Source organism: Coregonus clupeaformis, chromosome 35 (assembly GCF_020615455.1).
Source record: "Coregonus clupeaformis isolate EN_2021a chromosome 35, ASM2061545v1, whole genome shotgun sequence".
Taxonomy (NCBI): Eukaryota; Metazoa; Chordata; class Actinopteri; order Salmoniformes; family Salmonidae; genus Coregonus; species Coregonus clupeaformis.
In genome coordinates, this window is record NC_059226.1 from 19,249,709 (window position 1) to 19,276,918 (window position 27,210).

Consider the following 27,210-nt stretch of genomic DNA (forward strand, 5'->3'; position numbering starts at 1 on the left):
CATTACATCACCACAGAGGAGGTTCAGTTTCAGCCATGCATCACTCGGGGGATTCCAGCTCAATATTAAGTGTGTACTTTACAAAGGTTCTTGAAGCCAAGCACCATTATTTTATTTTGTTTCACGCCCATGTAGAGACGAATGCACCCCCACCCCCACACACAAAGTAGCATACTCAAATTCTTATTCACGCTGGCATAGAAGCTAATATTCCATCTAAGGGTTTGTCATTCCAGGTATTACATTTGACATTTTAGTCATTTAGCAGATGCTCTTATCCAGAGCGACTTACAGTTAGTGAGTGCATACATTTTTCATCCAGTGTTACCTCACTCCCCTGTACCTTGGAAAGCCGCGGCAGGGTAATGCATCCTTGTGGCAGTCGCCACACAGTCTGAAAACTAACAGATGTTGAGGTATGACTCAACTGTCAACACATTGGCAAGGGCAGCGTGATGAAGACCTATCTGAGTAGGCCTATTTTAGACACACATCAAGAGAGAAAGAGAGGGAGAGAGATAGCGAAGAGAGATGCGGACAGACGGGCAAGTCTACCGACAGAAAAGGCCCACACATACATACAGCCACGAGTTGTGCACACAAGGGCACGTTAAAGTAGGGTCTCTTACAGCACCACATCATCGTAATTGAATGACTTTGGAGTGAAGGAGGCCATTGTATTGGGTCCAGCCCGTAAAACTGCATGGCCTCAGGACATACATTAGAGCCCAAATGTGATCCCCTCTTCAACAGAGGCACAGTGATGTTTATAATGCCCAGCATTTGGATTGTGTTTCCAAAGGGGGCATTGTTAGTTTGAACCTGGAACATACACCTTGCTACAGCTAAGCCCCTCCAACCAAGACCATAAGACACATAGGTTTCAACCCTATCACATTTTTCTCCAACCATAACTTTTTAACATGATGTAGAAATGTTTTTTATGGTAATCTAATTAGGGAATTGGGAGTTTGTTGAACCTACTGAAGTTGGGCAGAGACCACCATCTTGTAACTTCCCTTACATCTTTGAGCATGAACATGTTAGCACTCTTCTTTAAGAAATAACGGTAGCTCTTAAAATGACACCACATAGTTTGTGCTGTAGTATAGAACAATATACTAACCCTCATCTTCAAACCCTTACTTTCCCACAAAGTGACCATATTTGTATTGTTACATACTATAACTATGTTATTACCACATTCTGAGCTGTAATATATTGGTAACAAAATAACTTTTCAATTAAAAGACAAATGAAATTGACATGATCAAGAAAATAATCCTGCTAGTCAAGATAACAGGACACACACAAAAATGATCAAATCATGTGGCTTTTATTTTGTCGTCACCCGTCCTCCCTCTCAGCAAGTCAGGTGAGATACATTTGTTGATTAGGGGTTGCCAGATTCACACCAGTTTTCACGTCACAACATTAAAATACCACACTCTTCTTTGACTCCGTTTTTCAAAATACTTTTGTTTTCCTAGATCATTATTTTAACAGTTTGAGCAACACCGTATCCAGAAGTGGATCTTTTTGTGTGACTTTTTGGTAATGGAGTGTAGTACTGACAATTAGGGCTAGCTTTCCCACCCTGGAGGCATGGCCACAGTGTCCTTGCAGCCTTGCCTTCACGCCTCCCACCCAGCCTCTCCTGCTGCTCAGCTCAGCTCCAAGGGATTTAATTTGTGGGGGGAGACGAGAGGAAGGAGAGGGGCTAAGTAGGGAAAGTGCACAGCCAAAGACTGCCTTTACTACAACCCAGCTTCCCTGATCTGATACATCAGAAAGGAAATGATTACAGATCTGGGTTTGACAGGAAAAACTTTAAATGTGTATGTGTCATACTGCCAGTGAAAACAGCACTAAGAGACAGACAGTGTGTGTGTCTATGGCTCCTTTCAGAAGGGGTGCAAGAGTTAACCAGGCACTACGGCTGTCGGAAGACAAAACAAAACATGTCCTTTCTTTAAATACAAATATATAATTTAATATTTTACAATTCCTATTTACAGTTGCATTTAATTACATCTCACACGTTCACAGAGTAAAAATAGTCTTAAAATGGCCGCCCGTCCTTTCAGGCCTCCTTCCTTCCCCCGCTCACTGTATTCCCAGCTGGATTCTCACTCACACTGGAGAGTTTTTATGGCTGGTAACTTAAAAAAAGGAGTAGGAACAGAGTGGGGGAGGAGAGAGAGCACTTCAGCACATGGCATCCACTGAACACGTTTGTTGTTTGTTCATTCTGAGGTTTGGCCATTCTTCAGGTCAGCAACAGTTTGTCATTTGGTCAAGACCCCCGACTCTTAAAGCTTGATTTTGGCATGCAATATTTGATTTCTTAAAAATTCAGTCAATGTTCCATAAAAATACTGAGAGTATCTGATGATCAATGTATTAAAGTACCACTGAGTCTCTGACAGTGAGTAAACTAATAGGAGGGAGAAAAACACACTATAAAACATCCGATTGAATGTCCAAAAACAAGTCCCATGGTTTGGCCTCCCTCCCTAGACAGTGGTCTCTCCATGCTTACCATTTGTGAGTCTGGTATAGAACTTGCGCCAGGAGTGGAGTGTCTTGCCAGACCAGATCCAGAACCCAGAGGTGATGCCCACTATGAGGGTCATCAGGTATTTGATCATGTAGACGGTGAAGTCGGGGGTCATGCGGGGGGTGTACTGCATGGGGCAGGGGATGGCTAAGCCTTTACAGTTATGGCTGACCCAGCTTCTCTCCCAGTGGTGGCGGAAGGCCTGCTCGTAGAAGAAGCAGGCGATGACGATGGTGGCGGGGACCGTGTAGAGCACGCTGAACACCCCGATGCGCACCATCAGGCGCTCCAACTTCTCCGTCTTGGTGCCGTCGTGCTTCATGATGGTGCGGATGCGGAACAGGGACACGAAGCCGGCCAGGAGGAAGGAGGTCCCAATGAAGAGGTAGATGAAGAGGGGGGCCAGGACAAAGCCCCGCATGGGGTTCAGGCTGTTGAGGCCCACGAAGCACACCCCGCTGAGCACGTCCCCCTCGATCTGCCCCATGGCCAGGATGCTGATGGTCTTCACGGCGGGCACGGCCCAGGCTGCCAGGTGGAAGTACTGGGAGTTGGCCTCAATAGCCTCATGCCCCCACTTCATCCCAGCTGCCAGGAACCAGGTGAGGGACAGGATGACCCACCAGATGGAGCTGGCCATGCTGAAGAAATACAGCATCATGAACAGGATGGTGCAGCCCTCCTTCTTGGTCCCCTGGACTATGGTCTTATAACCGTCTGGGGTGAAGCTGTCGTTGCACACCACCTTGTCCCCCAGGAAGTAGCCAGCGATATAGGCTATGGAGACCATGGTGTAGCACCCAGAAAGGAAGATGATGGGCCTCTCCGGGTACTTGAAGCGCTGCATATCCACTAGGTAGGTGGTGACGGTGAATAGGGTGGAGGCACAGCACAGAGACGACCAGATGAGGATCCATATGCGTGCAAAATAAATCTCTTTATCATTGAAGAACATGTAGCCTCCACTGCTCCTGGAGTGTTCACATGGTGCTCCACAATCCAGCTCCCCCAGAAACGAATAATTCAGATAAGTGGGGACTTTGAGCACAGCTGGACAGCGGAAAGGCCTGTCTGGTGTGGAGTAGACATGGACGCCAGGGGTTCCAGGGACTGGCATGTGTACGGGCGGGGCAGTGGCAGTAGATTCATTCTGACCCACGCAAATGTTACCGTCTCCAAGCACGGGGAAATTCTCGCACCGGAGGCGTTCTGGCCACTGGAACCCGAATTTATTCATGAGCGCCTCGCAGCCGTGCTTTGCCCTCTCGCAAATTGAGCGACAGGGTGGAATGGCCTTTTCCAAAACTGTACACACAGGCGCATACATTGAACATAGGAAGAATTTAAGTTCCGGCGAGCACTGTACCTTTACCAAGGGGTAAAATTGGTGCACCTCCAGTCCTGCTTCCTCTTGGTTGTAATGTCCCACTAGATTGGGCATGATAGTTTGATTGTAGGCGATGTCCGTGCATAGTGGAATTGAAATAGGCTGGCAAAATCCGTGGTCCGGGACAGCAATGCCATTATCCCCTTGCGCTGTTCCCATCAATGACGGCATGATCAATGCGAGAAAAGTCACAAAACTCGTTTGAAAATCAATTTTCATTGTGAGCTGATCAATAAAAAATCTCCTCTATTTTAACCTGATAAAGTCATGCAATTTACAGATACTTGTTATATTCTGTAGCATCGGGAATTTAGGCTATAAGTAACGGAATAATTGAGAAAAACTTCTGCAGTAGTCCCGGTGAGCGAAAAACTGTTACTGTTTGCTCGCCTGCAAGAGGCTGCTTGACTTTTCCTTTGTGCAATTTGCGTGGCCCAATCAGACAGTTTCAAGTCCCCCATGCAACTTTCTGTGGTTGGTTTCAAAGTAAAGTCGGAAGGAGGGATTGGGGTAAGGGGGCTCTAGAAACAGATTCCCACCCCTTCCCAATGTGTTGCTGGCCAATGGAATTGCAGAGCAGTATCAACTTGGGAGAGTTTGAGTAACTTCAGTGCAGTAGGCTTCCCCTGAATTAACCATACTGTAGTGTAGCCCCGCGCATAACGCCAAGATGTGCAGATATCTATCTATCTATTTATATATCTATTACGTTTAAAGTTTTATTTGTCACTAGAAATAAGAGATAAGAAAGGAGGAAGAAAAAAACAGTGTCAGTACCAAATTTACAGTGAGCAGGGATAGTCGAGTAGTTGAGGTGGTAGATGTGTACCTGTAGGCAGGCAGAGATGAGGAGAAATTGACTGGTAGCAGGATAAAAAAAAATAATAATAATAATAATAAACAATATAGCAGTGTAAACTGGGCTGAAAAGTGACTGGTAGCAGGAATATTTAAATACTATGGTAGTATACTAATGGTAATATCAACATGTCAACAGGAGTAATAGTGACCAGTAGCAGGATAAATGGGTGGATATTAATGGTGACGCAATCAATAATCAATTAACATCAGCTTAATGGTAGTTATACATTTACATTTTAGTCATTTAGCAGAAGCTCTTATCCAGAGCGACTTACAGTTAGTGAGTGCATACATTATTTTTTTTATTTTTCATACTGGCCCCCGGTGGGAATCAAACCCACAACCCTGGCGTTGCAAACGCCATGCTTTACCAACTGAGCTACATCCCTGTAATAAATCGAATCAATAATCATTTAGCAGCAACGTAGGTGTGAGGGGGTGTGTGCATGTTGGTGTGAGTGTGTGACGTCAGTAATGTGTGTGTGACTGAGTGGGTAGAAACCTGTGGATGGGCCTAGAGTCAGTGTGGATAGTCTGTGGGAGAGGGAGAGAAGTAGTTGTTAGCCATTTAACAGTCTTATGGCCAGGGGATAGAAGCTGTTTAGGCCCTTCCAAAAAAGATAGCAGTTTTGAAACTGCAGTAAAAGTTCAGTAACTGCAGTCGACTGTGGTATTTTGGACGCAGTGATTGCAGAATAAAATCTAATTGTATTTGTCACTTGTGATGAATACAACAGGTGTAGACCTTACCGTGAAATGCTTACTGTAACTGCAGTTACACTGCTAAATTACTTGCATCATACTGCAGTTATACTGCATTCTAACTAAAGTTATACTACAGTGTTCTGCAGTTATACTGCACTCTGACTGCAATCTCTCGTAAGGGGTAGTCTGTTGGTCTGAGCCTTGATGCACCGGTACCGCCTGCTGGAAGGAAGCACTCCTGGCTGGAGTCTTTGGCAATTTTTTGGGTCTTTCTCAGACACCGCCTGGCATGTACATCCTGGATGGCTGGGAGCTCACCCCCAGTGATGCGCTATCTATCTATCTATCTATCTATCTATCTATCTATCTATCTATCTATCTATCTATCTATCTATCTATCTATCTATCTATCTATCTATCTATCTATATCTATCTATCTATCTATCTAATCATCTATCTATCTATCTATCTATCTATCTATCTATCTATCTATCTATCTATCTATCTATCTATCTATCTATCTATCTATCTATCTATCTATCTATCTATCTATCTATCTATCTATCTATCTATCTATCTATCTATCTATCTTTTATCAGCCTGCCTGCCTGCCTGCCTGCCTGCCTGCCTGCCTGCCTGCCTGCCTGCCTGCCTGCCTGCCTGCCTGCCTGCCTGCCTGCCTGCCTGCCTGCCTGCCTGCCTGCCTGCCTGCCTGCCTGCCTGCTAGGCCAACGCAACAAAAAAAAACTCCAGACATAGCGACATCTTGTGGTTATTGTAGGACAATGCATTTGCGACAGTTGTAACCAAAAATGTCCGCTCTCCAACTATTGTACAGGGGAAGTTTATCCATATTTGGCGGAATAAATTGAGGCCCTGAATGAATAGTATTAGTATTTTATGTAACACAGGAGTGTATAATTTATGATGATGTAGCCGACCACGTTTACTTATATAAAAAAAAGTTCCATGAAGATGATTCTAGGAGAGCAATAAATGTTCAACAACATCGTTCATTATGCATGAAAAAGCCTCATGATATAGTCCCTCATTGATAGTAAAATAGGATTCCCCCATCTTTTAATTTTATGAAAATTATTGGTTGCTATGCCCTTTATGTGTACAATCGCTATTGGAACCCCGTTGGGTGAAAAAGCTTCCTATGGACCAATCATCACCTTTGAGACAGTTAGTGATAAAACAAGATAATTTGATTCGCGGGGGTTGATGTGGTGATCTCGAGCGAGATGTTCGCTTAAAGAGTTGCTCGTGACACTAGTTTACAAAATCGAGAAGGGCAACTGGCAAGCTCGAGATCAACAATTCTGTAGTGAGCCACAATGTACTAGTGACCTCCCCTGTCATTGTTTAAAGTCCGTTTTATTTAATTTATCTTTGGGAAAAGTTTGATTTTTAAATAGTGAACATTTCATCTGGGAACATTTACTACAGAAACGTTGTTTACTAGTTAATTTATGGAGGTAAGTAGCTAGCAAGCTAGCCCAGTTGGCTAACTACATTTAGTTAGACAGAAATCGTGTGAGGGAGACAAGGGACACAAAAGCTAACTTAGGACAAAAGTGAAACTGTCTGTTATTACTGTGTCATTCATAAAAGTTGTTTGTTTTGGGTGTTTTGGGTTTAGCTAGCTTAGCTAGCTAACTTGGACACCTGCTGAGCTTCCTTCGATCTTTGTAACTAACTTAGCTAGCTAACGTTCTCTACTGTAAGCTAGCTAATTTAGCTAGCTAGCTAACGTCAATTTAATTACAATTTGACTTGGGCCGAGTTAGCCATGTGCAATACAATATGTTATTACCGTGCTAGCTATATATCCAATAATCAAGCTAGCTAGTCAATAAAAACTGTATTGTTCTGTTGAGTGTTTGTATGAATATCTTTGTAATGTTTAGGTTAATGATGCAGTGAAGAATAGAATCAGTGCAAGTTCAAGAGGAGTGAGAATGGCATTTGATCGATTCCAGAGTGCATCATCAGGTTCAGACTCATTCTTTTCCCCATATAAGCATCAGGTGAGACATTCAAAAGAAATGTTTGATTGCAGTTCATTACAATGTAGGCTATAGATGAGAAATAATTGAAGTGGTATGTTTATTAATGGTTTATATTAAGTAGCTAATGGTTTATATTAAGTAGCTAATGTTTTGTAAGTCTTAGGTATGAATTGTCTATAGTAGGCAAAACAGAATCAGAATGTTCTCTCATCTCTCACCAGTGACTGGCTGACGTTTTCACTAAAGGGTTCATTAATTTCCTTTTTTATTGTCTCACAGACCTGTGGAACTGCGGACAACGGAAGGCTCTTGCAGCCTTACATCCCCTTACCCGATTTCTCACTGCCAGAAGAACCTCCCATGTCCTACACACCCTGGTCTGCACAGGATGATCCATACCAACTCATTGATTGCACCCAGAACAATGTTAAAAGCAGGTAACTAAACTAACTACTTCAAATACAACTCTCAGAATTGTATACTGACCCGGTCCATACTGTGTTTTGTCATACCAGTATTTAACATTGATAGTCTGAAGAAAGTATTGGGAAAAGGAAGACCGAGACTTGATTTATACTGAACAAAAATATAAACCCAACATGTAAAGTGTTGGTTCCATGTTTCATGAGCTGAAATAAAAGACCACAGACATTTCCGATACGCACAAAAGCATATTTCTCTCAAATTCTGGCCACAAATTTGTTTACATCCCTGTTAGTGAGCATTTCACCTTTGCCAAGGTAATCCATCCACCTGACAGGTGTAGCATATCAAGAAGCTGATTAAACAGTATGATCATTACACAGGTGCACCTTGTGCTGGGGACAATAAAAAGCCACTCTAAAATGTGCAGTTTTGTCACACAACACAATGCCACAGGTGTCTCAAGTTTTTTGAGGGAGCGTACAATTAGCATGCTGACTGCAGGAATGTCCACCAGAGCTGTTGCCAGAGAATATAATGTTAATTTCTCTACCATATGCCGCCTCCGTCTTTTTAGAGAATTTGGCAGTACGTCCAACCGGCCTCACACCCGCAGACCACGTGTATGGCGTTGTGTGGGCGAGCGGTTTGCTGATATCAACGTTGTGAACAGAGTGCCCCATGGTGGCAGTGGGGTTATGTTATGGGCAGGCATAAGCTACAGACAACGAACACAATTGCATTTTATCGATGGCAATTTGAATGCAAAGAGAGACCGTGACGAGATCCTGTGGCCCATTGTCGTGCCATTCATCCGCCGCCATCACCTTAGGTTTCAGCATGATAATGCATGACTCCATGTTGCAAGTATCTGTACACAATTCCTGGAAGCTGAAAATGTCCCAGTTCTTCCATGGCCTGCATACTCACCAGACATGTCACCCATTGAGCATGTTTGGGATGCTCTGGATCGACGTGTATGACATCGTGTTCCAGTTCCCACCAATATCCAGCAACTTTGCACAGCCATTGAAGAGGAGTGGGACAACATTCCACAGGCCACAATCAACAGCCTGATCAACTCTATGCGAAGGAGATGTGTCGCGCTGCATGAGGCAAATAGTGGTCACACCATATACAGACTGGTTTTCTGATCCACTCCCCTACTTTTTTTTTTATGGTACAGTATCTGTGACCAACAGATGCATACCTGTATTCCCAGTCATGTGAAATCCATAGATTAGGGCCTAATGAATTTATTTAAATTGACTGACTTCCTTAAATGAACTGTAGCTCAGTAAAATATTTGAAATTGTTGCATGTTGCGTTTATTTAAAAAAAAAAGTATAATTAATTGTACTAAAATCAAAGAGAACATAGGTGATTTGAAAACACAAGGTGTTCATGAGTACACTGTCCATGTGAAATTCAGTTGAACTGCTAATAACCACTGGACTTTTTCATATGATATGTACCACTCCATTTGAAATGTAAATTGAATTATTTTTCATGTATATTGACATGTTTTTGTTTTAATCTCCAAGGAATCTCCCAGATGGAAATGACTGTGGAAGTGAAGCTGATCTCTATGGGCTGGTGTCAAATATCTTGGAGGAGGCTGATCAAATGGAGAGCTACTATACGGAAGAGTAAGTTATTCATTAGGAGGGTATTTTTTGTCTTCAGTGATATGAGCTAATTTCATTGTATTGGGGGACAAGACAAATTAATGGGAATTGAAAATGGAAACTACAACGTTTACCAGTAACGACTTTGACATTTTAAATTGTTTTTAAAAAACAGTATTTAACCTTTGTTCTCAACTCTCCTTTCAGGACATCATCCCATCTGAAATCTGTCTGGTCTCCCAAGTCAATGAGCGGTGATTTCCAGCAGTACTTCCAGTCAGAGTCCAAAATGCAGTCCAACTTCCTGCCGAACCATGTTTACCCTGAGTCTTTCAGTAAAGCACAAGGGCAGCCAAAGAACAGAGATTCCGAAGAGTTCTACCAGCGTTTCAACGGCTTTGATACCAGTGACCAGCAGTGGCTCCTCTCTTCCTGCAATGGAGACATGGACACTGGATACTCTCTACAGACCCAAGAGCTGCCGAAGCCGCTGCCGAAGCCGCCGGGGCTACCGCTGCCCAACGTGGGGAACGCCTACCGGTTGAACACGAGGCCGAGTAAACACGAGTACAACACAGCTGAGAAGGTTGGAGGGTTCTGTGGGTCCGGGAACGCTCTCTTTGACCACATGGATGCCTTTGCACCCTCCTTCTGCCCCCAGAGCAAGATGAACAGCCAGTGCTTTGACCACTACTATGAAGAGTTCCCAGGACAGAGCAGCGCCAAGCCCAGAAGGACGAAGCAGTACACCATGCAAGAGGTCAACAAGCTGGCCAGCAACATCCAGGCTCTGATGGTGGGTGAGCAGGACAACGCATGTGGTAGGGAGCCCCAGAACCGGCAGAGTGTGCAGATGCATTATGATGACATCATGGCCGAACAGAGGAACTTATCCAATTCCAGGATGCTTGGGCAAAGCACTCAAGCCATGCAGTTCAAGAAGGAACTGGGAGGGGAGTATGGAGCCATGCAGAGGGAGACTGATGGAGGAATGAAGAGCAAACAGCCACTACAAAGTGACTTTGGTTCCAAAGACTTATCTGGATTTGGTCCACAACACGTTGAGTATTTCCAACAACCAAAAGCACTCTCAGTGTTTTTCAATTCTCCAAGCTCTCACCAAAACAAGATGGCTGTCCAGAAAGGAAGCAACCCCCTCTCTACGGGACTGAGTCTGAACCAGTACTCTAACCATTATAGCCAGCAGAACCAGTTGCAGAACAAACTCAAGCAGCAGCAGCAGCCAAGGGGGAACTGTTTATCCTCTGAGCCGTCCAAGATGCTGTCCCACTCTGTGTCTGAGTTTGTACCTCAGCACTCCCACCAGATGCAGAGAGGACCGCCACTGTGCATCCAGGACTACAGTCAGGGAGACGGGCCCAGCCTCCACAGCAGCAGGGCAGGACAGAACCAGGTCGGGATGGGACTGGGCAGGCTGAGGAGGGGAGCCAGTGACAGTGAGTTTGAGATGCAGCTGGACAAGAGCAGGATGCACATGGCCGGGCTGGTGGCTGATGGCAACTCCTCCACTCTGTGCTTGGATGGGAAGACAAGGCCCCAGACCAGCACTCACATGACAGGAGATGGTGGCAAGAAGCAGGGACTCCTGCAGAACCCTTACCTCGACCTACTCGGCAGCATGTACGGCTCTCAGAGATTCGGTGGAGGAAACGGCACAGTCAACGCAGGGAAGAACCCAGCCTTTCTGCCTTACATGTACCAGGCTGTGAATGACCCCAGACAGAACTCCTGCCACATGCCTCTGAACTCTGCCAGCTTCAACTCCAGATCCTCCTTCCCCTACGGCGGTTCCATTCCCCCCATGGACCTGTGTGACCTGCTGCCAGACGGGGAGTTTGCAGCTTTCAACCCTTATTTCAATGACCTGATGGGCTCCAGTGGAGAGAACCCCTACACGGGGACGACGGGAGGCCTCCGCTCCCCGAGCAGGATGAGGAACCGGGGAGGACCCATGAGCGAGCTCCACTTCCACCTGGAGGAGTGCTACGAGCAATGGAGAGTCCTGGAGAAGGAGAGGAAGAAGGTGAGCAATAAAAATGAGTGGTTCATTTAGTGGGAATATTTTTGTTTGTTGTGATCATCTTGAAATCCTTATTATTTCTCTGATCATGCTGCAATACAATACTTGGTGAGAATTAATCGCAAACTAGGATTAAAATAATGTATGGTTTGACTGGTTGGCATTAAGTGTTTTTTTATATTATGTGTTTTAGACAGAGGACGTCCTTACCAAGAGTTATCCTGGAAAGCGGATTTCTGTGGTGTCCAGCAGTGCCCTCCCCAAAATCCCACCTAACCCTTCCAGAGTGGACCGTCTCATCGTGGACCAGATCCGAGAACAAGCCAAGGTGATAAATGTTAATTCTTAAAAGTCTAAGGAGGAATGGTCATACATTTAGCTATTTGATTTACCATTTTACGACCCCTTTAGGTATAAAAAATAATATATAAAAAATGATTTGATAAAATATTGAATTTGGCCTTTACTACTATAGCCCTGAGAAACGCATTGAATAACACATTCATACAGTGCATTCGAAAAGTATTCAGACTCCTTGACTTTTTCCACATTTTGTTACGTTACAGCCTTATTCTAAAATTTATAAAATAATTTTTTCCTCTCATCAATCTACACACAATACCCCATAATGACAAAGCGAAAACAGGTTTTTAGAAATGTTTGCAAATGCATTACAAATAGGAAAACAGAAATACCTTATTTACATAAGGATTCAGAACCTTTGCTATGAGACTCGAAATTGAGTTCAGGTGCATCCTGTTTCCATTGATCATCCTTGAGATGTTTCTACAACTTGATTGGAGTCCACCTGTGGTAAATTAAATTGATTGGACATGATTTGGAAAGGCACACACCTGTCTATATAAGGTCCCACAGTTGACAGTGTATGTCAGAGCAAAAACCAAGCCATGAGGTCGAAGGAATTGTCCGTAGAGCACCAAGACAGGATTGTGTCAAGGCACAGATCTGGGGGAGGGTACCAAAAACTGTCTGCAGCATTGAAGGTCCCCAAGAACACAGTGGCCTCCATCATTCTTAAATGGAAGAAGTTTGGAACCACCAGGACTCTTCCTAGAGCTGGCCGCCTGGCCAATCTGAGCAGTCGGGGGAGAAGGGCCTTGGTCAGGGAGGTGACCAAGAACCTGATGGTCACTCTGACAGAGCTCCAGAGTTCCTCTGTGGAGACGGGAGAACCTTCCAGAAGGACAACCATCTCTGCAGCACTCCACCAATCAGGCATTTATGGTAGAGTGGCCAGACAGAAGCCACTCCTCAGTAAAAGGCACACGACAGCCCGCTTGGAGTTTGCCAAAAGGCACCGAAATGACTTTTAGACCATGAGAAACAAGATTCTCTGGTCTGATGAAACCAAGATTGAACTCTTTGTCCTGAATGCCAAACGTCACTTCTGGAAGAAACCTGGCACCATCCCTACGGTGAAGCATGGTGGTGGCAGCATCATGCTGTGGGGATGTTTTTCAGTGGCAGGGACTGGGAGACTAGTCAGGATTGAGGGAAAGATGAACGGAGCAAAGTACAGAGAGATCCTTTGAAGAAAACCTGCTCCAGAGTGATCAGGACCTCAGACTGGGGCAAAGGTTCCCCTTCCAACAAGACAACAACCATAAGCACACAGCCAAGACAACGCAGGAGTGGCTTCGGGATATCTCTCTGAATGTCCTTGAGTGGCCCAGTCAGAGCCTGGACTTGAACCCAATCGAACATCTCTGGAGAGACATTTACATTTACGTCATTTAGCAGACGCTCTTATCTAGAGCGACTTACAAATAGGTGCATTCACCTTATAGCCAGTGGGATAACCACTTTACAATGTTTTTTTTTTTTGGGGGGTTGGAGTAAGGGGGGTAGAAGGATTACTTTATCCTATCCCAGGTATTTCTTAAAGAGGTGGGGTTTCAAATGTCTCCGGAAGGTGGTGAGTGACTCCGCTGTCCTGGCGTCGTGAGGGAGCTTGTTCCACCATTGGGGTGCCAGAGCAGCGAACAGTTTTGACTGGGCTGAGCGGGAACTATGCTTCCGCAGAGGTAGGGGAGCCAGCAGGCCATAGGTGGATGAACGCAGTGCCCTCGTTTGGGTGTAGGGACTGATCAGAGCCTGAAGGTACGGAGGTGCCGTTCCCCTCACAGCTCCGTAGGCAAGCACCATGGTCTTGTAGCAGATGCGAGCTGGAAGCCAGTGGAGTGTGCGGAGGAGCGGGGTGCGTGAGAGAACTTGGGAAGGTTGAACACCAGACGGGCTGCGGCATTCTGGATGAGTTGTAGGGGTTTAATGGCCAGGGGAGCCCAGCCAACAGCGAGTTGCAGTAATCCAGACGGGAGATGACAAGTGCCTGGATTAGGACCTGTGCCGCTTCCTGTGTAAGGCAGGGTCATACTCTCCGAATGTTGTAGAGCATGAACCTACAGGATCGGGTCACCGCCTTGATGTTAGCAGAGAACGACAGGGTGTTGTCCAGGGTCACGCCAAGGCTCTTCGCACTCTGGGAGGAGGACACAACGGAGTTGTCAACCGTGATGGCGAGATCATGGAACGGGCAGTCCTTCCCCGGGAGGAAGAGCAGCTCCGTCTTGCCGAGGTTCAGCTTGAGGTGGTGATCCGTCATCCATACTGATATGTCTGCCAGACATGCAGAGATGCGATTCGCCACCTGGTTATCAGAAGGGGAAAGGAGAAGATTAGTTGTGTGTCGTCAGCGTAGCAATGATAGGAGAGGCCATGTGAGGATATGACAGAGCCAAGTGACTTGGTGTATAGCGAGAATAGGAGAGGGCCTAGAACTGAGCCCTGGGGGACACCAGTGGTGAGAGCACGTGGTGCGGAGACAGCTTCTCGCCACGCCACTTGGTAGGGAGCGACCGGTCAGGTAGGACGCAATCCAAGAGTGAGCCGCGCCGGAGATGCCCAGCTCGGAGAGGGTGGAGAGGAGGGATCTGATGGTTCACAGTATCAAAGGCAGCAGACAGGTCTAGAAGGACAAGAGCAGAGGACAGAGAGTTAGCTTTAGCAGTGCGGAGAGCCTCTGTGACACAGAGAAGAGCAGTCTCAGTTGAATGACCAGTCTTGAAACCTGACTGGTTTGGATCAAGAAGGTCATTCTGAGAGAGATAGCAAGAGAGTTGGCTAAAGACGGCACGCTCAATAGTTTTGGAGAGAAAAGAAAGAAGGGATACTGGTCTGTAGTTGTTGACATCAGAGGGATCGAGTGTTGGTTTTTTTGAGAAGGGGTGCAACTCTCGCTCTCTTGAAGACGGAAGGGACATAGCCAGCGGTCAAGGATGAGTTGATCAGCGAGGTGAGGTAAGGGAGAAGGTCACCGGAGATGGTCTGGAGAAGAGAGGAGGGGATAGGGTCAAGCGGGCAGGTTGTTGGGCGGCCTGCCGTCACAAGTCGCAAGATTTTATCTGGAGAGAGAGGGGAGAAAGAAGTCAAAGCATAGGGTAGGGCAGTGTGAGCAGGACCAGCAGTGTCATTTGACTTAACAAACGAGGATTGGATGTCGTCAACCTTCTTTTCAAAATGGTTGACGAAGTCATCCACAGAGAGGGAGGAGGGAGGGGGATTCAGCAGGGAGGAGAATGTGGCAAAGAGCTTCCCTAGGGTTAGAGGCGGATGCTTGGAATTTAGAGTGGTAGAAAGTGGCCTTAGCAGCAGAAACAGATGAAGAAAATGTAGAGAGGAGGGAGTGAAAAGATGCCAGGTCTGCAGGGAGTCTAGTTTTCTTCCATTTCCGCTCAGCTGCCCGGAGCTCTGTTCTGTGAGCTCGCAATGAGTCATCAAGCCACGAAGCTGGAGGGGAGGACCGAGCCGGCCGGGAGGATAGGGGACATAGAGAGTCAAAGGATGCAGAAAGGGAGGAGAGGAGGGTTGAGGAGACAGAATCAGGAGATTGGAGGGAGAAGGATTGAGCAGAGGGAAGAGATGATAGGATGGAAGAGGAGAGAGTAGCGGGAGAGAGAGTGAAGGTTGCGACGGCGCATTACCATCTGTGTACGGGCAGAGTGAGTAGTGTTGGAGGAGAGGGAGAGAGAAAAGGATACAAAGTAGTGGTCGGAGACTTGGAGGGGAGTTGCAGTGAGATTAGTAGAAGAACAGCATCTAGTAAAGATGAGGTCAAGCGTATTGCCTGCCTTGTGAGTAGGGGGGGATGGTGAGAGGGTGAGGTCAAAAGAGGAGAGGAGTGGAAAGAAGGAGGCAGAGAGAAATGAGTCAAATGTAGACGTAGGGAGGTTGAAATCCCCCAGAACTGTGAGGGGTGAGCCATCCTCAGGAAAGGAACTTATCAAGGCGTCAAGCTCATTGATGAACTCTCCAAGGGAACCTGGAGGGCGATAGATGACAAGGATATTAAGCTTAAATGGGCTAGTGACTGTGACAGCATGGAATTCAAATGAGGAGATAGACAGATGGGTCAGGGGAAAAATTGAGAATGTCCACTTGGGAGAGATGAGGATTCCTGTGCCACCACCCCGCTGACCAGATGCTCTCGGGGTATGCGAGAACACATGGTCAGACGAGGAGAGAGCAGCAGGAGTAGCAGTGTTTTCAGTGGTAATCCATGTTTCCGTCAGTGCCACGAAGTCGAGGGACTGGAGGGTAGCATAGGCTGGGATGAAGTCTGCCTTGTTGGCAGCAGAACGGCAGTTCCAGAGGCTGCCTGAGACCTGGAACTCCACATGGGTCGTGCGTGCAGGGACCACCAGGTTAGAGAGGCAGCAGCCACGCGGTGTGAGGCGTTTGTGTAGCCTGTGCGGAGAGGAGAGAACAGGGATAGGCAGAGGCATAGTTGACAGGCTGCAGCAGATGGCTACAATAATGCAGAGGAGATCGGAATAAAATGAACTAAACATCTGGGAAAGGAGAGAGCCACAACTCCCAAATACAACTCTCCCAACTTCCACCTCAGAAACTATAATTGTTGTAAACTACAGCGGTTCAATGTTTTCTAGGAATAGACTAACCTGAAAATAGCTGTGCAGCAACGCTCCCCATCCAACCTGACAGAGCTTGAGAGGATCTGCAAAAAAGAATTGGAGAAACTGCCCAAATACAGGTGTGACAACCTTGTAGCGTCATACCCAAGAAGACTCAAGGTTGTAATCGCTGCCAAAGGTGCTTCAACAAAGTACTGAGTAAAGGGTCTGAATACTTACGTAAATGTGATATTTCAGTTCGTTTTTTTTTTATACATTTGCAAAAAATTCTTAAAACCAATTCATGCTTTGCCATTATGGGGTATTGTGTGTAGATTGATGAGAGAAAAAAACGATTTAATCCATTTTAAAATAAGGCTGTAACGTAACAAAATGTGGAATAAGTCAAGGGGTGTTCTGAATACTTTCCGAATGCACTGTAAATGGCAAAAAATACAGTCAAAACTAAATCATAAGAAACAAGGTTTTGAAGTGTTTGTCCTATATCTAGGAGATTTAAGAAAGCTAAGGAAATATATATTTTTTACACATATTTAACCCCTTTTTTGTCAACCAGTACTGGTTACTTACAGACGAGTCCCGTGACACTTGAGTATCCCCCTTTCCACAGTGGGGTCGCATTAGTTTGTAGCCCAAACGATTCGGACGCTACAAACAGAAGTTGGCACATCCACTTCAGACGAGTCCCCTGACACTTGTGGGGGTTGTAGAGCGAAATGGAGCCACCATCATGTTCGCGAGAGTCTCCCCTTTCCATAGAGTGGTCATACTAGTTCATAGGTCAAGTTATTTTGTGAAAACACAGATTTTCGTGATGTCTCATGGTCTAACAAACACTGCTCTATCTCTGCCACTTTTCACCATAGATATGGAAGTGCGATATCGGCGGATGCTGTGGATTAAGACGCATCCCATGCAAAAACATATCTCTAGGTTAATCGTCAATCGACTAGGAGGTTAAATGTCCACTTTGGAATTGTAGGATTAGATTATGGCTAATTCCACACAAGTTGGCATGAGTGTTGATAGAATAGTTGATTAAGACCAATACATGAATACCTGTTGCTGTAGACTAGATAAACACCCATCAAGTTCTGCAAGTGTTTCAAAATATATTTGAAGAAATATTGATGGAAAAATATTTTCCTCTTATATCATAGGTGGTGAGCCTTCTGGGTAAAATGGAGTGTCTGCGTAGCTTCCCCCTCCATGCCAATATTTGTTCAGCGCTGGACAGACACCTCGAGGCTATTTACATTACCCAGGCCAGACGCAAGGAGGAATTTGTCAACACTTCAAACCGGCAGAGACAGGCCAGTGCACATTTCAGAGAGGACAGAGGTAACTCAACACTAAGTCATTAATGAGCCGCAGCTAGTTTTAAACAACTGAATCCCCCAGCATTTGTCTGTGCTTGTCTTCCAATGTTGTTTTAGATTTATTCTGGAAATATGGCTGCCATTCTTTTTTCTGTAGAGCCTTTTATATTTTATTTCCTGGAAAGAGAAACTGACAGAGCTTATCTTCTACATTTGCCTTCCTGTATTAGGGATGAGCAGCAAGAGGCCTAAAAACGTAAACGTTTCCTTTTGATAATCCTTTCTTATTTTGTGCCTGTATTCCTGCTAGATATCCTGCTGCTTGCTACAGCGCTGAGGGATCTGTGTTTGACCACAAGGAAGTCCCGCACTGCCCTGTGGTGTGCCCTACAGATGACCCTGCCCAAGTCCAACACGGACAAGCTGGATGAGCAGAGGGACGAAGAGAGCACCTCTGAGACCAGCCCAGGGAGAACACTTATCCAGTTCTGATGCCACAGAGCCACCCTATGGTTCACATGTGACACTCACTCACATTCATGCTATAGATGTTGCTGAGAGCAAGACCAGTGAGGAGCATTAGGCCAGATAAAATTGTGATCACATCATTAGACTGAACAGAAGGAATTATTGCAGTTATGCTCAGTTTGAGCAAATAGAGGAAATTGATTGTTTGCTGAGATTATCAGTCTAACTTAAAATCTAATCAAAATGTTGTATCCTTAAGCAGGTGGTTCAGAACAATGTAATGGAATAACTGGGGGTTGCATTTATTTTAAATGGCAGTACAATTTTATTATGCTGTTGAATTGAAAATCCCCATAATCCCTTCAGACCCAGTAATTCTCTGTTAATGAGCTTCTATTAGGAACATGAGAGAGCAGAGCCCAATCAGATATATTTTATCTGTTTGGTGGTGATAACTGTAGGAGAATGTACAGTATTATATTCATCAGTATTGTCAACTAACTGAGAGCTAGGGTCCTTGCAGTCATTGCAAGGATAATGAGTTTCATTTATTTGGCCACACGTTTTAATACAATTTGATTGATAGTTGCTCTTGGGGAAAGGGGAATTCATAATATGAAATGTGTTAAGGCATAATTTATCTTCAAATAACTTCTTCAAAATAACCACATTTTGTGATTAGTGTCATCGAAAGTAATGTGAATCTTGGAAAGGCCTAAATATTATTTAAAGACACTATTTATAATTATTAAAAAGTCAGTAATTTGAATGTTTTCCCGATTGTTTTACTTATTTATTCGAATGTGATTTGACATTCAGTTCTGTAATACGCTTCTTAACAACCAATAATTGTGGATAAGTGATCATTGCCTCCTCTTAAGTTGAGTGGATATGGCAATGGAACCACTTCTGTCATATTCCATGTTAACATACCAATCAATCGTCAACTTGAAGCCTAGAGTGTTTCCTCGGTTTACCTGAAATGCAACATAGCAAGTGTATTGTTTTTACTTACTACTCTCAGTAGGTCAGGAATTTGGACTGGTCATGCATTGATGTTAATTAAATCTTATGTTATTCTTATTTTGAATTTAATTCTCTGAATGTTAATCACACTGCTTTACAGCTCATTTCAAAAACATAAAAACAGATAAGAATTAAGTTTGATGGACACATACTATCAATGATGTAATACACATACTCTAAGACAGGTGGCAAACATGTTCAAACCCCTGTATTTTTAATGTTCCTGTTTGAAAATTAATGTTTCAAGATAATTGTTTCTGTTTTATTATTCAAAAAAACAATAAAGCTCTTTAAAATGGCATTTATTTATTCAAAAAATATGTTAAAAATGAACCCCATTGCCATTCTGCAAACATTGTACATGATATAATCGAGGTAAACAGTATGAACCACCACGCTGTTCTGATTCTCATACAAGAGAGTGCATAGACAGTACATGAAGACTGGGGTGCCCAACTGAATGTATTTAATATGACAATGACTGAGTGTGAGCCTAGAGTGAATCCATCTCCAAAGATGAAAAGCATTTGCAACACATTGGCACATAGTATAGCAGCGGCTCCATGTTTGAGTGAGTTAAGATCCCATAGGGCACTTCCCCTCCCTTTTACTACAATATCCCCTCTAGTAATTGCAGAACATTTGAATGCCATTTAAAAACATTTATCTTGGAAAATTATTACTTAAACTGGGCAAACATTTTAGAGCAAAGGCTTGCATGCTACATCAATTGAATGAGTATTCATTTTCATTGCTCAGATAGACAGTCTCCCTATTAGTAGAGGCATATTGTAAAGGAGGTAGGGACAGCAATGAAACAAAAACATCCAGCCCTTTAGTTTCAACATGGTAGGATGACAGATACAGGCAAGAGCTTGTGCAGGTTGATCATAGTTAGTGGAGATGGATACATAGACTATTATGTTGGCTTTTCAGAGTCACTGCTTTACTTTATTAATCACAGTTGAGGAGAAAGAACACATTGTAGATATATGGACTGTTTCCCAGCCTTAGATAAAGCTTGATGACTGAAATCTATCGAAAACTAAATGTTAATGGATTAAAAACAATGTCATGTTACATTTATAAGGGTGATAATAAGGGATAGGTAAAATTAGATGTCGATTTCAGTTATTTTGTCCAGTAACAAAACATTTAATGTGACAATGTCCCAAAGTGTAATTTGTTTTTCTCATCTTTTTCGTTCCCCTTTCTGTGTGCGTTTCTTCTCCTTGTCCTTCCTGTCCTGCTTGGCTAGTTTGTCCTTCTCACGCTGCAACTTGTCTGTCTCTTTCTTCTTATGGGAGTCTTCCTTAGCCTGGTCCCTCTGCTGCTTCTTCCTGGTCAGAACCTCCTCCACGTTGGTGTTCTTAAACAGGGCTGAGGCGACCAGTAAAGGAGTTTCACAACAAAACCAGCGCCCGTATTCATAAAGCGTCTCATGAGTAGGAGTGCTGATCTAGGATAATCATATTCAAGATCTAACAGGCAACACTGATCCTAGATCAGCACTCTTATTCCAAGGCGCTTTACGAATACAGACCAAAATGTACTATTACCTGGGTTAAGAAGTTGACTGGGTGCCATAAGTGGTCTTTTAAAAATATAATACTGGTTAAATATTACTTAATGAATGCAGTAAACAATACATTTGCATTACATTTTAGTCATTTAGCAGACACTTACAGTTAGTGCATTCATCTTAAGATAGCTAGGTGGGACAACCACATATCACAGTAAGTACATTTTTCCTCAATAGGAGTTATAGGAGGAGCAATAGGAGGCATAGAAAGGATACATTTATCACCACTGGGGCAAAAAGCAGCTCCTGCCTGCTCCTCCTCTTCAGCTTCAGTGTTGATGTCAAGGAAACTTGAAAAATGATCGGGAAACGATACAAATAGTGCTACTCATTGCAGTCACATAAAAATGGGAGACACTGCTTGCATTATACATTACAGAAATAAACACTGAAGAACTTTAGCGCTGTATAGGTTTAACTAGGGGCAAAGCATAACTGTAGGGGCACACAACAGTTGCAATATATTGAGCTAAGGATATTCGTCATCATCTGTGATATTGGCATATTGAGCCAGGACTGCTTCTTTAGCTTCTTTCCTCTTCCTGGACTCCTCGGATACTTCCTTCTGTTTCACCACAATCTGTGCCTGCTTCTCTATCAGATTGGCAATGGCCAGTACCTCAACTACAGACAGAGAGAGAGAGGAAATTCAACAGATAATCCATACAATGGCTGCTCCAGCTATTAGCTCATGTCTGAAAGTAAAGCAAGAATAATGTTCTGTCTTTAAATTTTTAGCTTTTGATTCATGTTCATACCATCCTCCTTGTTTTTGGTTGCAGACTGGGCACAGCTCTCAGCCCACTGACTAATGATCTCTTTGCAGACATCTTCAAGTTTCTCATCCTCCTGTGCATGGAAGACAGTGGAGTATGGAGATGCATTTAGTTAGTGAATTTGAACATCACTACTTTGAGAGAAGTATGGATAGCTCCAGCCCAATATGGCAACCGGAGTATGGGCGAGTGGGTGTGTTGAAAGGAGTGGTGTATGGAAAGTGAATCCGCTAATTGGGCAGATTTGTTGCCACTCAAGACCGTTATGGTTGGCTGATTGGGCTGCACGACGAGTCGATAAGCCGGCGGCCAGTGTACAGGTGTTGTATCGACATGCCTGCCGACCTGAGGTGCCTCCTACTGGGCAGCTGTATCACGGTCGTGTCGCCGGTGGTAGCTAACATGGCAAAAAAAATGTCCTTCCACTGATTTGATTTCAAGTAGGATAGTAGCCTATACAAGAAATAACTAATATTGATAATAACCATCCAGATGTCACCTTGATACATACATAAAATCTACTACTCAATGGGGAGGGCATGAACGGCAACAACACCGGGACACCTTCGCTCCCGCTTGCCAAGCACTTCTGTCCGGCAACAGCGTGGGAAGTAGCTACCTAGTAGCCAATATCGGGGTGACAGTCACAGTAAGCACATACATACAACGCAAAAGCAATTTGCTGGCCAGTTTTTTTTTACTCAGTTTGGCTTTCAACTTACTCTTGAAAGTTGTAATAGTAGAATGCACAAAATGCAATTTCGAAATTGGGTAGTGCATCATCAGTTTTCCTCTTGTCATGTCAGTCATTGCATCCCTTCGAGAGCTATTTAACATTATAACTTGTCAGAACTGTCCAGATCAACTAGCCCATGTCAGCTAACATTTTTTAGCTACGTTTTTTAACCCATTGATGTTGTTGTAATGTTTGAGTCACTCAAATATTACATGAATACACATTAGGCATATGGCAAAATGTATAGAATTGCAAGACAATGAGCTTTAAAACTGCAAAATGTTCTCTGCACGACATTACAAAATGTGTAGAACTGCAGGAAAACCTTTCAACCTTCCAAATGTTCTCTCAGCCAACAAGAGGGGTGAACAGTTTGTGTCATGAACAGTGCCCATAGAAATAGATGTTGCGCTCACGCATGGGTGGCTTGGGATGTTCTCCAATGCTGGAAGGGGTGCCACTGCATTCCTTTCGACCCACCCACTCGCCATATTGGGCTGCAGTGAATCATCAGTTAGTATAATGTTCTATGTCAGGGGTTGCCAACTTTTGGAGTAGCCTACTGACCATGTAGGCTTTTGCTCCAACCCTGATCTAACTAACTTAATTCAACTGAACCTGACGAGCAGCTGATTAGTAAAAACAACTAAAACCTGCATACGGGTCGGTACCCAGTAGCTCTCGAGGCTTGGCCACCCTGCTGTATGTCATGAATCATCTGTTTGTCTGTCCAGCTCAGCTTCCTTCTAACCAGCTGGAGTCTTGAGTCCCACCAGTCTCAATATGGGCTAGCCGGCTAATAATAGAAAGGGTCTGGATAACTTCAGGTTTGATTCGCCTAACCCCCATCTCCAAATATGGCTAACGCTAGATTGGCACATTTAGCAAATGTTGTTACCAGTTAGTTATAGGGAACAGATCGATTGAAGTCACTCAGTTGTTAGTTAGCGTAGTTTACACCCACTTGTAACCATCGAGCACGTTAACCAGCTATTGACTACCGCGGCGCAAGCATGGCATGTCTGCCTGCTGTATATTTACCAAAAACGCAGATAGAATTCCTAGCAGTGCGTCCTCCTTCTCTTCGTCACTCTCCTCCTCTTGAAGTATTCCTAAAATATAAGCTCCATACACCTCCTGGTCCACTTCTAAGTAGTCTAGCCGATCATTCAGCCACTTCTCAAACACCCCGGCATCTGCCATGGACGCCGCCATCTTGGCCGTTCGGGGTCTTCCACATCCACCCAACGACTATCCGTGTGTATTGCCTGCTAGATAGAACTTTAGCAGAATATGTTTGCTCCCTGGTACATTGTTTTAGTGATTGCCAGGAAATAATTAATCATTTACATTATTGCATTTAAGAAAGGATAATTAATCAACTACATAATCCATTTGAAATGTTATTCATTCGTTCATAGACGGTCGAATTCTTTAGAAATCTTCATGCGAGATTATGTGACCAATTGTACATTTAAATTCTAGCGGTGAATCAATCGGACGTAGTTAACACACCCCTATACTAAAATGTTTAAGAGATTTTATCATGGTATTCAATGAGATTCGAGAGCCCCCCCACCAGCCCTGACTCAGGTGACGTGGACACAGATGTGATTCTCTACTTTTCACCACTGGGTGGGAGTATAAGACACAGTCTGACTTTTTAGTCAAGTATATTTTTTCTCCAGTTTTACAGCCTAAGAAAAGTTTGATATTTTCACCAAAAATGAATATCTTATCTCAGATGCTTGACCATCACCTGGACATGCTGAAAGTAGACCTACTGATGACAAGATTGTTGTGCATCTAAATGTATCCCTGACTGGACAATATTTCCTGATTACTAGTTGCTGCTCCCAGTCACACTAACTAGTACTGTTCTCTGCTGATACTGGGACAAGTAACGCCTCCCAGCTGTTTGAAAACATCAAGGAGGGTTTCCGAGGGGATGGTCTCACCCTGCATCCAGAGAGGGCTCACTGTGTTTTGGGTATCAGTTGCCCCTTTCCCCCCTCCCTCCCTGCTTCTATGTAATGGCTTCACACCTCGCTGGTCTTGTAATAATGAAGTGTGAAGCTTCTGTGCTGCCATGGGGAAGCTGCCATTTACAACTGCACCCTTTATTTTCGTGCTCTGTCTCCATCTCCTGGCCAAAATACATTTAGCTAGATCCTGACACATTGATGTGAGCAAATTTTTTATTCAACATGCAAGGGACTAGTCCACTCCACACACAAACACACATTTCTAATGGAAATTGGGAGTAGCGGGTGTTGTGGTCCGGTTTGGAGAGGTCACTGGGGTAGACTGGTTACACAAGTGTGTTGTTGCAACTGTTATCTTCTACAGGTAATACACTTGTGGTTGTTAGTGTGCTGTAACTGAAGACAAGATCAAGAGAGATTGAGACGCTATGGAACAGTGTGTATGTTTGAGAGAGAAGGAGACATGACAACGTGGCTGGCATGACAACAGACTGGCACTGTCTCAGTCTCATCTCTGCCAGAGAGGCCCAGGGTTGGCCCATGCCGCTCTCCACAGTACCACGTAGCTTAAGGACGGCTGTCCTATTTTTATCGAGGGGCTGTTGATTGATGCAAAGTGACGAGGGCCGGGAGCCGCTGAGTGGGTGGGCATCCACATGCTCGGCTCCACAGGCAATCTCCCTCCACACACACACACACACGCATGAACACATGCATGCACACGGAGGCAAGCACACACACACACACACACACACACACACTCCTATCGTCATCCCCCCCAATGCCACCGGCCTAAAAAAGCCCTACGGTCACTATTTGTAATGTCCTCCCTGTCAACATCTTCTCTGCCCCGGTGTCAATGTGACAGCACAATTCAGCCCCTACTACAGGTTTTATCGCTTTGGTACTATTTTCACGTGTTGAATTTTAAAAACTCATGGAACAATACTCCAAACTGGTAACACTTGTAACACAGCCGGTCTTACATTCAATGCTTTTCATTGTGCATTCATTTTGTTTGTAGACATCTTTCACCACACAACCATTGATCCAAAATATAAGTTTACTGTGAAATATAATGAGTACATTGGTTTAATCATCAAATCACAATTTAGTTATCTTAATAACCAGTTAATCCAATATCTTTTTTTTTTAGATACATGTTTCAAAATTTCTATTTGAATGTAGTATGCTACAGTACTGTACATTACAGTACATTACACTGTTTTCACATAAGGCAATACACTTGCACTACCCATTAAAATTGACTGAACATCACATTTCCATAATTTCTATCCCATGTGTGATCAAAGGTGTGATCATTGAAGACATCTTTCACAATGTAACAAATGAAATAAATGACAGAAACATAATGTTTAGCAGGCACTAGTTTGCATCAAGCCTGTCTTGAGCATTTGGCCATAGAAAATATCCTCATTGTTCATGCACCTGGGGAAAAAACTTTCGGTATGGCGAATCCAAGCCTGACATAGGTCTGGATTGATGTTATTGCATGCCTCATCGATGCCCTGAAATATTGTGGTACGCTTATTGAGATAGCAATCGTACATCTTCCACCTGTATTGTAATCATGTATTGTATTTTACAGTATTGTGTTGTGCTTCTGTATTGTAGTGGTCCTGTACATGGCTCAGTTCATAAGAGCATGGCACTACCAACACCAGAGTTGTGGGTTTGATTCCCATTGGGGTCACATACCAAAATATGTTGACTGTTGTCACTTTGTCCTGTTACACACAAGTTTGTAATGGAAATGTGTCAATTGAAAATATGCTTAGAGTTTTGAAACATCTGCCTTTATGATGATCTTTTTTTAGTTGTATACTAAGAGTTGTGAAAATTAACCATATACTTGTGAAAATAGCACCAAAGCGATAAAAAAACCTGTAAAAACAACAGCCAATTTACAACATTAGTAAACAACATACCAATGGGCTAAGTTACTCCTTTCTTCATGGTATAGGCCTGTGGCTTTAGTTTGAGATTATATACATTAGTCATGTTATTGTGATGATCTGAAAATGTGCTTTGATATGGTATTGACGAGCTTTAGTGGGACAGTGTCATTTATCTGCAGGACAGGTGTGCCGTAGTGCAGGTTTGATTGGATTGGCCACAGAAAGGCAGTGCTGGTTGCTGAGTCACTCCTTTCCTGTTGCTCTGTGGCTCAGGAGCTCTTTGGTAGATCAAATGGTAGCATAGAGCAGATACGTTTACAGGAACGTTTAGCTGTAGGACAGTATGTGATGATGAGGGCAGTTGTGAGTAGTTGTTGTGAGGTTGAGTCTGATGTTGGTGGCAGTCCTCCCCCATCTCCCCTGGAGGGACACGTCTGCACTGTTTGTCTGTCTGTCTATCGTTCCCTCCAGCTAGCTCTTTACTCTGAATTATAGCAATTAAAACCCCACCACACGATGGAGAGCAGAGACAGAGAGGTCATGAATATGCAACACTAACTGGTCGTCGTCCGGGGAGACCGCTCTTAGAGTTCTGAAGTTTCCTTTCTCCAAATCATTGGGACGCACAAAGACCAGTTGACAGCGTTTCCACCCCCCACTCCCCCACCCCGTTTTGTGCGTGTAGGCCAGAGGTTTTAAAAATGTGAAAGCCATTCTTTCCAGGTTGGTGAACTTTTATGACCTCCCAGAATGAGAGGAAACTTTTTGTCATCGTGGCTTTGGCAGCCTGCCTCGCTGGCCGTGCCAAGTGAACTCCTGCCTACCGC

At 44.2% G+C, this 27,210-nt stretch overlaps 3 protein-coding genes across 3 annotated transcripts; 1 reads left to right on the plus strand and 2 right to left on the minus strand.

The window, feature by feature from the left end:
- Positions 1 to 1,320: 1,320 nt before the first annotated feature.
- On the minus strand, positions 1,321 to 4,371 carry LOC121550560 (frizzled-2). Its single transcript, XM_041862871.2, has one exon. The coding sequence runs from the start codon at positions 4,164 to 4,166 to the stop codon at positions 2,517 to 2,519; it is 1,650 nt and encodes a 549-aa protein (XP_041718805.1). The 5' UTR covers positions 4,167 to 4,371; the 3' UTR covers positions 1,321 to 2,516.
- A 2,443-nt stretch (positions 4,372 to 6,814) lies between these two features.
- LOC121550754 (meiosis-specific coiled-coil domain-containing protein MEIOC) lies at positions 6,815 to 19,684 on the plus strand. The gene is made up of 8 exons (XM_041863118.2): positions 6,815 to 6,994; positions 7,427 to 7,546; positions 7,808 to 7,965; positions 9,496 to 9,600; positions 9,787 to 11,623; positions 11,814 to 11,948; positions 17,733 to 17,913; positions 18,202 to 19,684. Exons 1-8 carry the CDS (start codon positions 6,989 to 6,991, stop codon positions 18,381 to 18,383), a joined length of 2,724 nt encoding a protein of 907 aa, XP_041719052.1. The 5' UTR covers positions 6,815 to 6,988; the 3' UTR covers positions 18,384 to 19,684.
- Positions 19,673 to 23,736, minus strand: LOC121550755 (coiled-coil domain-containing protein 43-like). The gene is made up of 5 exons (XM_041863119.2): positions 23,521 to 23,736; positions 21,726 to 21,816; positions 21,447 to 21,591; positions 21,184 to 21,239; positions 19,673 to 20,765 (listed from the first exon to the last, which is right to left on the minus strand). Exons 1-5 carry the CDS (start codon positions 23,692 to 23,694, stop codon positions 20,578 to 20,580), a joined length of 654 nt encoding a protein of 217 aa, XP_041719053.1. The 5' UTR covers positions 23,695 to 23,736; the 3' UTR covers positions 19,673 to 20,577.
- Between the last annotated feature and the right edge of the window lie 3,474 nt (positions 23,737 to 27,210).